We start from the raw sequence: 14405 nt of genomic DNA on the forward strand, positions 1-14405 counted from the left end.
CGGCGAATGTACGACCCAACATCGAGCAACTGCATCGGTACTGTCGAGTAAGATTTTTGTACTTATTGCGTCAATCTCAAACGAGCAATAGTTTGACAAGTCAATAATACACCTCGACTCCAGGGACTCCCCGCAAATAAAGCCAAACCCGTTGGAAGAGAAGTTAAAAATCAGATACTTGCATATAAATGTTCCTTAGTGGTGGCGGTTGGCTGAAACAAGTATAAATTTAGAAAACTTGACAAAGACGAACTATGAATAAATCTAAATACTCAAATGAAGATCTCCTCCTGTCGTAAAAGCGGTAATGGTGGGAAAAATCTAAAAATGAATTAAATTCCAATCGCTAATCGTGATGAAATTTGTAATAAACTAATAAACTGACGCACCATGTTAAAAAGCATTGTAAAAAGTCTGGAATGCCCTTTTTTGCCAAAGGCACTTGTTTTGCCCAACGTATTTCGCCAAGGCTAATGTATCAAAAACTGAATAAGCTAATGATTCAAATGATTAAAATAATGAATCGTAATTCATAGTGCACCCTTGGTCCTTCGCCACTTTTCGGAACCTCCTCGGAGTCCTTACGCCGAACCTTCAGAGAAATTTATCAGGCCACCGACCGCCGGAAAGGGCTCGCAAAACCTTTCGATCTAACGAGACAGACAATCCTGTGGTAGAGAGTGTTGGTTGCCTGTGGTGGCATGGGAATGATGGTAGCGAAATACTCGTCCCACCGACCACTGTCCGTCGGTCGACCCATCTTTGGCGACGTGCGAGAAGGTACAACAATCCCTCGAGTGTCTGTCTCGCTTCAGAGCAACTTACCACGCTTGCGGCCAACGCCATCGCCATACCATGCAAGGCAAGCAAACAGATTTCTTTTTAATTCTTCTCTCAAAGAAGAGAAAGAGAAGGTTTCCTCTTTTTCCGTGTTTTTCATTTCAGTCGTCAGTCTGGCGATTGCTTTGACCGTGTTCACTGCTCTCTCACTGGTTTTCGCGTGCTCCTCCACTGTATCCATCTATGCATACATCCATCCACGCTACCATCTCTCTCTCGTTCTCTCTCTCGTTCTCTCTCTGTAGTACGATGAGTCCAACCAAATATGTGGGTCAACAATCATTGACTGAATAGTGAGTGGGTGAGGAGCAAACTTGGCTTCATGTGAGACATATCTCAAAGTGTGAGAGGGCCTCGTGCAGCAACAACCAACACCACTAACATCACGCCCGCGGTTCGACAATTCGTCTCGAGCATGTAGTAAACCGGGCGTGGCGCTGACCAAATGTCATGATAGAAAGTGAAACAGTCTCGTGTTTTCCCTCGTTTACCATTATCACTTCACATGGACCACCACCGGTTTGTAGCGAGACCTCCTTCCTCCTAACACTGTGTCGAGGCTACCGAGTCTCTTTCTAGTCAAGAAACCAGCACCGTCATTGCTCTACTGTGCTGTGCTCCTGGGACTGTTCCATCCAAGAAGATGCCTTCTCTTCGTCTCCGTCCCAAGTTCTATTCAATCACAAGTCATGTCACCTTTGCTCTCATTTTGAGCTACATCGTTCCTTCACACGCATTGGACTGGGGTAAGTGGGACACTAGGGTTGATGAAAGAGAAACAGGTCCGTCTACTATGGATTCCACGTCTTGTTCTTGAGTGTCGTGTCTGAACGTGGGATATTGGATTATCTATTATTTATTGCTCATAACTACCCGTGACATTATTGGATGCATAAAGGGTAGAGGTCTACACACGAATTGAAAAGAGAATATAAAAGGGAATAGGTATAGAGGAAACAGACATCACTTCAACTTATCACTCCGTACTGTTGCATTTTTTTGTGCATGGATTGGAAAATGATTGGGAACGATTTGCCGACGATACTCATTACATGATGACACGGTTCGTTACTCTCGTCACTCGTCAATGGGATGCGAGGGTGAAATGGATAAGTGATTAAATTTGTTGCCGTCTGAAACTTAGAGTGGCCAAAGATGCAGTTCATGCAACACAATCCATAGGCGTCTTCATCGCCAGGAAACCGCTAAGAAACGTGTTCATGCACCGCCTTCAGAAAAAAGCCGCCATTTGTACAGTACAGTTAATAATGGCAACCACTAGCTCGGCAGTCTTGGGGACTATTTAAGAATCCACTCAACCCCATGAACGCTCTCTGAACAAACTCAGGTTTTAGTACTAAAGAGGTAGATGGAAGGGGGTCTAAAATTGAGGTTGTGTATTTCCGTTCAAATGGGGTACAACCATCTAGAGCAATCATTTTTTCCGGTGTTTGGATCATCATCAAGTTCCTTGCTGGTTGATCTAGGCCTACTCTTGGCTGGGGTGGAAACGAAGGACAATGCCAACACGTCCTGAAGGATCAAATTGGGCTGCACAAATGTGGGAATTGATGGAACTTGAGCCATAAAACAACCATTGGATGGCGGTTTGGCCAACCATTGCGGTGGTATTGCATTGGCCCATGTTAAAGCAACAGTGCTTTCAGCATTCCTTAATTAAGAGAAGTGACTGGTTCCAAAAGTCTCATTCCCACCGCAAATTGCCCATCAGATCAATGCGTCGGTTGCTTTTGTCAGCTTTATTATTAGAATTGAAGGCGAGGAATGGCTTTGATCACTGGTTTCATGCATTATGAATAGCAGTCAAAAAAGGGTCTGTTCGTGACGATCTTTTGTCCATTTTGAAAATAGGACATGAAAAAGAAATCCACGGGGAACAAATTCCGACATTTTGAAACTACGCGAGTGACAACCAAGGTCGTTTTGCCTCATATTTTGAGCTTCAGTTCCTTGCATAGAAAATCGTGTTTCATCCGATACCGCCCTCAGATGAGCCATCCTGAGCAGTCTGCTCGTAACAATTTTGGATGTCGAGAATAGAATTGCCTATTTTCATCATCATCATCGTCATCGTCATCCTTGGGAGGAAAACACGCGTGTCAAACTTTCTACGCTCATGACTGGCAAAAAGGGGCACAAAGCGTGTCAGCGTCTTTAAAAAACCCCCATTCACCCACAATCTCCATCTCTCCATCTCTCTGTCTTGTGTCTCTTTACAGTGTCCAGTGTGTCCAATCGTGAATCCAATGTCCACGACGGCTCGAGTTTATTCCTGAACCTGGCCAATACTGGTCCTGATGGATTGTTGCGTGACTATTCGACTGTCCGCGAGGAGAAGAAGTCCTCGGCCTCAGAGGTGTTTTCAGATCACACTCCGATTGTGAGCAGCTCCGTGACTCTGATTGATCCCGGGTTGGATGCTCGCAAAGAGATTGCCACTTACAATCTGTTCATGGACGCCATCTTCTTACGAATGAATGCGGCCATTCGTTCCAAAAACTTGGATCCCATGGATCTCAAACTTTTGCCCAATCCCAAGCCAAGTTCGCCACGCATGAAGGAGGAGACCGAGCAAGAAGCCGATAGGTGGGTGTATCTCATGAGCTATTATTATTCATATTAATACTTATTACTTTATCGAACCCAGAGGTTTTATACTACTTAATACTATATCGAACCCAGAGGTTTTATGTTGCCTCAAGGCCCCACATTGACACGACATTTTTGGGCCAGGAAGATTAGGGTCTGCAAAAAGATGTATCTTAGATTAGCAAAAAACATAAAGTGCATCTGTTCAAAGACGCATGTTCAGAAGGCTCACAAAAGGAACCCGACCCCATGGAAGAAAAAACGAGAACCTGAATTCAAGTACAAATATTTCTGGAAACATAGCTTACAAAAAGTGTTAGTAAATGCAAATAGGAGACTTTAAGTGTATTGGGCCAGTGCTATCGTTTTGGCTTACAAGCAGGACTAGCTACAGTCTCATTGGATTTGCCCAGCTTCAATTGTCTCCGACTTTGTTCCGTCTCTTACACCTTCCTAAAACTGAGAACTGATGCAAAAGAAGGATTTCTAGAGCATCTCGTGATCAAATCCCAGCCTTGTTCCTGACCTCTATGATGAAACCATTGGTCAATTATTTCCCCTGATTTCATCCTCGAAGAATCATAGTTCGAAATTACCATTTAATCCAGGCCCTTAATATTAGGCAATATCTTTTATTCCGTTTGCCCCGGTTCTCCCCCGAGAAGTTTCTCGGAGTTTTTGCACTCTGTCAAAGACCACGTTTTTTGCTTAGCCCAACTGACTTCCAGATTACGGAGAAGCAAGCAACCCAACCAAGTAAACACCACCTTGGCTTGACTTGACTTGGCTTGGCTTTCAACAAAGTTAAAGCCGACTCTCAACATAAACACTTGAGATTACTCCGCCTCATTTCTTAATTGCTAATGCCTCGCGTTTTCAGTCGGAGAAGAACCACCACCGAATCTATTCTCATATTGTCCACACCAATCGCTACGACCACGACAACAACAACTGAAAGGCCCCATTTTGCGCCCATTCTTTCCGAGGAGGACGATCAAGAGCTTTTTGAGCACAATAATAACGTAGACACGACCGGCAACAGCACTATGAATGCCGAGGAAGAGTCGGTTGCCGCCACAGCTGCCAAGGTTGGTGTCTGCCCTCCTTCCATCCATTCTGATCCTCCTCTCCCATTCTTTCTATTACATATATTGGGACTATTTCTATGATGGCCATTTTAGATCCGAGGCTGGTTGTACGGAATGTCCACTTTAAAACGCTCAGGGGATGTGTCCATCTTCATTCGAGAGAATTATCGCACCATCCAATGTCCTTTCGCATTAGGACCTTTGGAATTGAAAGTGTCCAAAACCGTGGGCACGGGCAAGGCCAAGCGAACCAAGTCGGCCACGGCCAAAACCGATCGGATGCTCGGCCTTATGGACTTGAAGATTGATCGTATCAACGGCGAAGCCGAAATCACCAATGTGTTTTTCGACGAACTCGGCGGAGTCGATCTCCAAGGGAACCTAAGACGCAGGGCAGACACCGGGAAGGTTGATCAAAAGCAATCCAAGTACAGGTAAACATGTAACGACGCATAATCCAAGAGCCAAGAGCCCATTGCGTTCCCGGGTGTAGTACATACTATCAGCCCAAACAGACGATGACTAGTTTGAGATCAAACATTGAGAAGGGACCGCTTAGCTAAAGCCAATAGATGGTGAGGAATTCTCAGGGGAAAAGTGCTTTCGTCCATCGGAATTGCTGAGGGACCAAATTGGGCATTGTTCCACGGCCTATCAATGGAGGTTCCAAAAGACTTTGGGTGGTCCGTCCGAAGAAGGATGATTCAAGTGACAAACTTGCGAATTCTCTTAACTCTAATCAAGTCCATTGAACTTGATAATGGCGATATTTCCCTTTTCTGATCATGGGGAGCGAGTAAAAATCGTGCTCCTAAAGCCTTCCAAGGAGCCTTAAGGACAAATGTCTTTGGCCTAGCGGCAAGCAGGTTCTTTCCCAGATGACACACAGAGTCTCGTACCCTGAAAAGCGGTCCTTTCCGAGTACGAATGGTCTTGAAAAGCCCAATGGAATAAAGAATACGTGGAGGACCCACTCACTACGTTCTACAGTACATGTCGTTTCGGAGAGCTCTTTTCATTACATGATTAAACCCTTTCAATGGCTCTTCTAATTCGGTCTTAAGAGTTCGTTCGGGTCTGATGCTCATCATTCAGGTCTGGAGTTTTCTTCACTCCTCTCTCGCTCTTTCTTTATCTCTCTTTCGGTCTTTCTGTCTTTCCCCCTCTCTCTCTCTCTCTGTCTCTCTCTCTCTCCCTCTTGACCGAGGAAAGAGAAACTCGATCCGAAAGGACTCTGAGGAGGGAAATGAAAAGAAGCCCTTCGTATAACGGAAAGTACCCTAGCCAGCAAGTGGGCCCATCGATTCTCAGTTCGCAATTCGCAACTCGCACTCAGTCTCTACTTCCAAGCATCATTTGGACTGGAAATGGGAGAATTTGCTCCTACCTTGGCCTTCCTTCGTCCACGTGTCAATGGCCATGAAATAAAGTTATCCCCAAATAACCATTCCACTGCCCTTTGAGGTCTTTGAGGTCTTTGAGGATGCAATGGAAAGCCTCCAACCACTGTTTTATGGTGCGATGGCAATATTTGCAGAGGTCGTTCTCAACCATTTAACGACCCCAAAGACAGCTTTGAGGATTTATTCGCTAACTCCTATCCTCCTGGTAGGTAGGAGGATCTAATCTGACCGTGTTTCCGTGCACGTGCGGGGCCTCACTGATCTCCCCAGGGAATTGAACACCCGCAACTGTTAGTAACGCTGGCAGGCAACAAGATGAAGGTCTTCGATAATTTGGTCACTTCAAATTGGTCCAATGACACACAGAATGGTACACGATTTTATCATGCTTTCATTGTCTTTGAGTCATTTCTACGTATGTCTTGATACTTCACAAGATGTCAATGAAAGAGCTGCATGTAGATCTTACAGGAGGAAGGCTCGTCAGTAGGAAGTCACAAATCTTCTTCTCACAAATCGACATAATTTTTCATGAAAGATTGAGTAGTCCTAGCAGAAAGTGGCTCACTGGCTGTCTTTTGAGATTACGAAGGCCACAGTCTGTTCTGATGAAAATGATTGACTCCGTGCTGATCAGCAAAACTCGGGAAACCCTGTGATAATGAAAGGAGCAATTGAAAGATTGACACTTCTTTTATGATCAACCATGGCAGGACGTCTAACTAATAAGTAATGACGCTTATTCTTGTAAGATTACCGCTCTTTTAAAAGACGTGCTCTATTCACCCTTAGCAACTCATCAATATAAAGTTAGGGCAGCAAACACGACTCGCACTAACATAAAAAAGGGCTCGAGTCTCAACAGTCTTTTCACGGATTAAACGAAAACTCGAGCATCATTTGATAAGAAATAACAATTCGCCGTGTTCCTAATTCAGAGAGCACATTTCTTCTGCTTGAGACTTGTCATTTACAAGGCTAGCCTATTTTACAGCTAGGAAATCTACGACAAAGGCATTATCTACGGATATCAAAAAGTTTCGTCTTGTAATATTTTTTTAATCACGGCAATTTTTTTTTATTTAGGGTGCAGAAAAACGAACTCAAAGAATCTTTACAGCCCTATGTGCAAGCTCTGCTTTAAACTCGAAAAGTTCCAGTCAATCCTAGATTTTATTTTGATTTTTTTAATTTTATTTTAGCATTTCACAACATCGTTATCGTGCACTTCGTTACAACAAAACCTTAGTTTCTTTTGCCAAGCGTACTCAGGCTTATCTTTTTAAGTCTTTTGATTTTTATCAGATTTACTTGATCTTTTTATTTAGGGTCTTGTGGTATTTCGCTCCTGTTGCAATGCTTTAGTCAGTTTTACCGCCATTTCACTTGCTTTATAATTCAATTTTTCAAATCAGAGAAAAGGCTACACCACATTGACTCGCCAACGCTAATATTTGATTTGAATTTCAAACTTGCTATGATTATATTTGGCCATGTTGTCAAAATCGTTTGCAATACAAATATTGAATGATATCCCAGGCTCATTTGCAACAACTAGATGGTCCGCCGAGGATCATTTCATTTCTTAGCTTTCAAAGTAGTTTTTGTTGTCTTTGGATGCTTTTCTATATCGTTGAAGTCTATACATAGAAGCACATATTTGTCTTTCTAAAATTAGAATATTCATGCCGGTGGGCAGTTCTAATATCGAGATCAGATTAAGGGTGCTTTTCAGAGCGCTCAAACAATCAACACAACATGATCAGTTACCTACAAAGGAATAAAGTCCCCCCAAACCGTCGAAGATGAGGAGAGGTCTCGATCTATTGGCGGTGTCCATGGGTCCTTCCAGTAACGGCTGCCTGATTACGTCAATATGTATTTTTGCGTAATCACTTGTGCTTTTAGGCTAAATGATTTTTAGCAAAAGAATCATATTACAGCTCAGGTCATTTCTTTAAAAAAAGCCACATTTCACGCGTTAACATACGTAAAGAATATTTTTAAGCTCACAACATTGTTTTGGACTAATTTCTACTGGTTGTTATTTTTTTACAGTAAATGGTACAGAAAACGTACTTTCATGTAAAAAAAGATTTCTAGAAAAAACAGAAAAAATTCCATCTCGCGAATTTTCCCTCCACAAACAACCCCAAAATCATAGAAATTGTCATAGATTTCAGAAGTGTTGAAATTTGTGCTGAAATTGCAAACTATTTTGAAGAAAATGTCAAAGACTACTGATAGGATTATAAAATTTGTAGATGTAATGAATTTGCAGAGAAACTTAGAATATGTAATTTTTTTAAAATGACCAATTTGCAGGATGCAAGTTTTGACCTGCCGCAATCATAACTTAACCTAAGTTAAGCCTCCCTATGTGCACCAAGCAAGTAAGGTTGTGTTTACTGTAGTTAGCAGATTCAAGTAATTGTTTAAAGCAAATTAAGCTTGGATACTACAACTTGTACAATCAACTAGAGCTTTAGATCTCTATACAATGTGCATGATTTCACAACTCTTTAATTGAAAACAAAAACCATTCCATTTTTAACGTCCTGCTCAACAAAAGCTTCTTAAACGAAACGCCGCATATGCAATCAGTTAATTATTACGAAACGAGCGAAGAACGCTGATTCTTCACAAACATTTGAAGCAAGGGACTTTTTACCGACAATTGAACTCTTTGAATTGAACGGCGGCCCCGTGTAGCCCTGTCGTGTAGAGATGCTCAGCGGACTGGCTATGAGGCTAAAAAAAACCTAAATAAAAGGCTTTCGAATGGTGTGATTTGTAAAGTTTTCTCAATAAAACCCGTGTGTGTTAACTTCCTGTTGCAGATTAGTTTTGGCCTCGAAAGCGGCATTGAGTATCAAGAAAGTTGCTCGCCTCGTGGTATCTTCACCCACGTTACTCAGAACCAGAAAAGGACCGATATCCCAGAGATCCGAGACCTGGAAAAGGAAGAGCAAGAGAAGCAGGAACTGGAGAGGGACAGAGACCACCACCTCCTCAACCACCGCCAAAGCCTTCGCCCGAGAAGATTAGTTTTCACATTGAGGCATTTGGGGATAAACGGAGAAGAAGAAGATGAATCTATCGAAGGTCATGGATACAAAAGGCTTGAAGGCCATCCTATAAACGCTATCCAAACGTGAGGCCAACAGAGGCCAAAATGTGACACATGAACGAATCGGAACCGAGCGAAACGAGGGTGAATGAATCTTTTCAACGGATCTAACCCGATCGGGTACGGGAGAAGCGGTGCCAATATTCTTCCTTTTGTGCTCGTCTAGCTCGAGAATATAAAACCTAAAATCTACTTACGGCTCATCTATCCATCCCATCTTGGATGACTTCGATTGACAGGCAACTACGTACTCCTTCCTAGTCTAGGGGGTTCATAATGGAATCCATCATCCATCCATGGTTCTCCATGAACCCCAAAGTTGGCTCGAAAATCCCCAGATTGAGCGTTCGTTCTTGAACTAGCAAGCCCCTTGGAGATGATTGATCTTTGAGTTCTCTAAGCTCGGCGAGCCTTTCAATTTTGAACTAAGAGCCCAACGTACGAACGGTGCACTGTAGTGGTATTAGTAACATCACATTAAGGAGATGAAGCATAATTTCCTTCACAAGACTAAGCTGATCTGGCTGCCAACCAAAAGCCGAAAGGATCTCGGTTCGAACGAACTTCGTTTTTTTTTTAACTTGATTCTTCGAGTTTGTTGTCGGACTTGAGACCTTCATTTTTGAATCAAGTCTCATTGACAAGGTTCACCTTTGGGTTGATTCTGATTTCGTAGTAGTTTGTCGACAATGCGTGCCGTTGGTCTTAGAAACAGATGTGAATGAAATAGGATGAAATTCCGGTCGTTCAAGCTCATTAAAGGACTGGTTCACGCCGCACCACATGTCTTTCAGTCTACTTGTGGTTATTAAGCAAACCTGATTTCAAGTATCTTTCGACCCATCCACCCAATGAACGGGGGTAAGTAGAGGAGGAGGAGGAGGAGGAGGAGTTGTTTTTCATGGTACCCGTTTTGACCATCCATTCATCCCCGGCCAGAAATTCAGTCCCTAAAAGCCAGTTCCTTTGTAAACATGTGAGGCGTAGCATGATATAGAGTACATGAATCAGATGTGAGTGCAAATTATCATCGGCATTAGAAGCAGCAGCATCAACATGTCTCGAGTTCGACGAAGGACGTCTCAGGTAAACAAGACGAGCGTATGCATCATCAACTTTTGAAGAAGTTTGTAATCTCAAAGAATTGCGGATCTCATAAATCACATACACTTCAATCTGACATGCGTACCAACGAGGTATACTATACCTACTATTCGTACACTAAACTTGTGGACCTATTTCTTCTAAGGACTTGAAGAGATAGCAACGAACTCAATGAATTGTTATTGAAGTGGCTTAAGGGACATTCAAATGATTGGATGGCCACTCATATCGTAAAAAGTTTCTGAAATAGGTACGTGTACATATGCCCTATTCGGGTCCAGGGACATGAGGGGTCTCTCCTTTCCTTAACTTTAATCACCAAAGCACCCCTCTTATCTCAACATACTTTAAGCGTTTAATTCGTTTAAGAGAACCTTTTTTTTAAGAGATCAGCGTCATCGTACGAGGAAGATGCCAACAATGATTGAAGAATTATGGAGTATTAGCAAATATTAACTTCATAGTCAACTGACTATTGTTATTGCTTCACAATTAAGTCAGGAATTTTTTTCAAAATGGCAAAAAGACACGTTGACGTGACAAGTGACGGTGCAAAGCATTCTAAGCAATTNACGTGTACATATGCCCTATTCGGGTCCAGGGACATGAGGGGTCTCTCCTTTCCTTAACTTTAATCACCAAAGCACCCCTCTTATCTCAACATACTTAAGCGTTTAATTCGTTTAAGAGAACCTTTTTTTTAAGAGATCAGCGTCATCGTACGAGGAAGATGCCAACAATGATTGAAGAATTATGGAGTATGAGCAAATATTAACTTCATAGTCAACTGACTATTATTATTGCTTCACAATTAAGTCAGGAATTTTCTTCAAAATGGCAAAAAGACACGTTGACGTGACAAGTGAGGGTGCAAAGCATTCTAAGCAATTGACTTTTCTTTTATCACACAATCAATGAATTCTTACATCTCGGACTGGATCTATGAATTTTAAAAAAATATACAGGAAGTTCAACCCCCATGCCCCTAAAAATACGCATAAATCTTAATGATATATTTTTGATAATTGCAAACGACAATGCCGCAAGTATTTTTCATGAGCCCGATTACGTCCACCTTATCAAAAAATATTTGTTTTGCACTTAGTACATAATTGTCCTCCAATAGAAGGTTTACAATTTTCTTAATTGGCATTGACATTAACCGCTCTTAAGAGATTGAAAATAACAGTTATCTTGAACAGATATTGAAACAAAAATATCACAGAGTTAGTTGCCCTTTACATTGATCTTAGATTATTGCACGTTGTCAGATGTACGTGCACTAAGAATACGTTCAGTCCCGAAGCACAGCCAAAATAACAAATCCACGAGTTTCAGATTGTCTCGCTGAGCCTCGCTAATTTTTTTTTTGTTTTACAACTCGAACGTAATCTGTTAAGAAAATATTGATGATATGAAGTTGCTCGCATACATTAGATGTCCGGGAGTGAATGGATAAGGATATTTGCAAGTCAAGCTATGACCTTAACAGACAAGGATGCGATTCTTTCATCAACATCGGACTTGTCTTCTCCACCAAAGAAAGAATCATATCTTCTTCAGAACCCATGGAATACTTTCCTGGGTGATTGCAGCGTGGTGGATGCATATCTAATGGATAAACCCATCTTAAGCCTCTGGTTCCCTCTACATTATCTTAATGTGTTTCTCCGAGCGGTTGGCCAGGTAAGACAATCCATTCATCTCTCCTCACTACATGTACATGTACGTACACTATTTGTTTCACCCAAACTTCGACTCGACAAGCTCTCCAAAAACGAATACTTCAATGAAATGCGACTAAACCTATAGCACCGTGTTCAAATTCAGAAATTATAACTAACCTTGACGTGAGCAGACATGAATGTAACATAGCACGGGTCGGAATTACCATTAGTTCCGAAGCGGAGTAATTAGTACTGTTCCACCAGATTTGGAGTCCCTTTTGTCTCTAACAAGGATTAGGACTCACGCTCATTTGTAACGAGTCAGTCCGTTGAGGAAAGAGGAGAGAAACTCTCGCCCTCTCAGTCTTAGACTGGCTTCATGTCAACCTTCGTTCCAGCTTCAAAGCTCAGAGCATGTAAATGCTTACTGGTCTTACTGAAAGACCAAAGAAAAGGCCTCAGAGCAATCGGAATTTCCCAATATTCCAATAGTAGGTTCATTACAGCTCGTGCTCGTAAGGCTAGAAGGGGACAATCTGGATGATGGAAGATCAGGCGGGAGAGGGGGTTAGCATCTTCCTACTCGGTTGTGCTTTGTGCGGGACCTAGAATTTGTCGATAGACATCGTATATGTGTACAGTGTTTTGATAAATGGAACCTGAAACTGTGACTCGACACGTCTTTGTTCTTATTTCAGCCGACTTTTGTGAACAACCCGTTTTGCGGCGCCATCATTTTCGCGTCCCTGTTCATCCAAGACTATATTGTCGGATTAGGGTGCCTTCTTGGCGGATCCGTTGCCACCATTGGTGAATTGGTGAGAATAGAAGTTTGTTATTGAATCGAAGGCTGGGTGAGCACTCATTTGCTTTGGTTCATCGACAAAATGGCAGACCCCTACCAAAGAGACCTTTAAATATCATAGATCATTGGGCAAAGATTGACAGAGCTACGGGAAATGCACTTTATTGCAATCCTCTTGGCCAGATGCCTTTAATAACGTGCCGACAGTTGGGGGAAAATGCATGTTTTGCGTTTCAATAATAATCATCCAATGTTATTTTTTCAATTTATAGACCGGATATTTCAATCGCAAATGCAATCGAATATTTCCTAGAAAATCCATTTTGAGTCTTTGCAAATATGTTTATTGACTCTTTTAACCAACAGCAATTGGGAGGGCATTGCCTTTTCAAAACGACCTCCCAATAGTAAAGAGGCTGCGCGAAATGAGCCTTTTTTCAGTTCACTTGAAGGCCTTGACACAGTATCATTTTGGGGTGCTAAAATATAACCAAGATAAAGTGGTCTAGGCTCGCCAATGGTCATGTATGACCCTGGTTTCGATGGTATCCTTTCCCTGACGAACATTTTCTGAAGGCCCTAAACTAAAGTGAGACTTGACAAATGAAGAACATCGATAAATGGGCAAATCTGCAAAGAGAGCAAAGTTTTGTTCCTTAAATGGCTTGGAGAAAATCTCAAATCTCTCCAGGGCTTTTTCGGATTCTAATGGTCTAAAATTGCAGCTTTTGCTGTTATTGCCCAAACCATTGCCGAAGGAGATCGAACGAATCTGAGTTTATGAGTTTTCTACCATTGGCGCCCAGGGCTCACTTTCACAGTACCTTCATTTGAAGCCTGAGGCCGTGTCTACGTATTCCAGCATTTTCAGTATCTATGCAGTATGCATTTGCCCGAGATGCTCACGTTTCTCCTCAATCGTCATCATGTCTGGAATATCCCAAGGGACCTACCCTAACCAGAGGTCTTCTCCTTGGCATTTGATGGGGGTCCCAAACTTCAACAGACATAAAGAGAGAGTAAGGCCTTAAAAGCCTAGGGAAGTAATCTTCAATTGGAAAGTTTTCGCACAAAAAGGCCAACTAGACTGACATGAAACTTTCAATCACCGTACTGTCGGCAGATAGATACTTTGTACTGCGCTTAGACAAGTGCGTGGGTACGAGATGAAATAACTAGACCCTCTTGATTCTTCTCGTTCAGATCTTACGTTTGCAACCTTTCGACTTGCTTCGCAATGGGGTGGCCGCCTTTAATGGAGTACTTGTGGGAACGGTGATCTCAGTCCTTTATCCGGGATTCTACCAAACCTACCGAACGCCGGAAATGTGGATCTTTATCGTCGTTGGATCTCTCCTTAGGTCAGCTCAACTCAACTCAGTTCTTAAGGGGACAAAAATGCACTACGCATGCACATGTAGTATTCGCGTTCATATACCGTACCGTACGTACTACAGAAGACACTCACTCGTGCTTACTGTGCATTGTCAAGGAGAACATGTTCGTTGTAGAAAGTGGTTGGTTGTGGTTCTAACACTGGTTTCCACTCGCCGGACGAGTCACGAAAATGGAAATTGAAACTTTTAACAAAGGCAAGAGGTCTAAGTCTTGACTGTTTTTGTCAAGAACAAACTTCAAAGGCCATCTGGAAACGAGTGATTAATAAGGCTGGGGAAAAGTTGGCGAAAAAAAACTTGAGTATGCCACCCATCAGCGACCAAGCAAGTACCAAGTGCCAAGGTGTTAAAGGCGGGCCTG

The 14405-nt window shown here is 42.4% G+C and overlaps 2 protein-coding genes across 2 annotated transcripts in view; both read left to right on the forward strand.

Annotated features, from left to right (window-relative positions):
* The first annotated feature begins 879 nt into the window (after positions 1-879).
* Positions 880-9263, forward strand: LOC131878510 (uncharacterized). Its single transcript, XM_059224505.1, has 5 exons — positions 880-1586; positions 3081-3447; positions 4331-4538; positions 4632-4972; positions 8782-9263. The coding sequence occupies exons 1-5, from the start codon at positions 1484-1486 to the stop codon at positions 8987-8989; spliced, it is 1227 nt and encodes a 408-aa protein (XP_059080488.1). The 5' UTR covers positions 880-1483; the 3' UTR covers positions 8990-9263.
* Positions 9264-10112: 849 nt separating this feature from the next.
* Positions 10113-14405, forward strand: part of LOC131878494 (urea transporter 2-like) — a 10252-nt gene continuing 5959 nt past the window's right edge. Inside the window, exons 1-4 of the mRNA XM_059224482.1 lie at positions 10113-10157; positions 11613-11861; positions 12541-12660; positions 13851-14008. Of these exons, the coding sequence (XP_059080465.1) occupies positions 10128-10157; positions 11613-11861; positions 12541-12660; positions 13851-14008 (557 nt within the window). The 5' untranslated portion in view covers positions 10113-10127. The remainder of the gene's footprint in view (positions 10158-11612; positions 11862-12540; positions 12661-13850; positions 14009-14405) is intronic.

Source organism: Tigriopus californicus, chromosome 1, assembly GCF_007210705.1.
Source record: "Tigriopus californicus strain San Diego chromosome 1, Tcal_SD_v2.1, whole genome shotgun sequence".
Classification (NCBI taxonomy): domain Eukaryota; kingdom Metazoa; phylum Arthropoda; class Copepoda; order Harpacticoida; family Harpacticidae; genus Tigriopus; species Tigriopus californicus.

What these genes read in the sequence shown, in the direction of transcription:
- LOC131878510 (XM_059224505.1), top strand. Translation starts at nt 1,484, where the DNA reads ATGCCTTCTCTTCGTCTCCGTCCCAAGTTCTATTCAATCACAAGTCAT. An exon ending in TTCACACGCATTGGACTGGG is followed by an intron (nt 1,587 to 3,080) that starts GTAAGTGGGACA and finishes GTCTCTTTACAG; the next exon opens with TGTCCAGTGTGTCCAATCGT. An exon ending in ACCGAGCAAGAAGCCGATAG is followed by an intron (nt 3,448 to 4,330) that starts GTGGGTGTATCT and finishes TCGCGTTTTCAG; the next exon opens with TCGGAGAAGAACCACCACCG.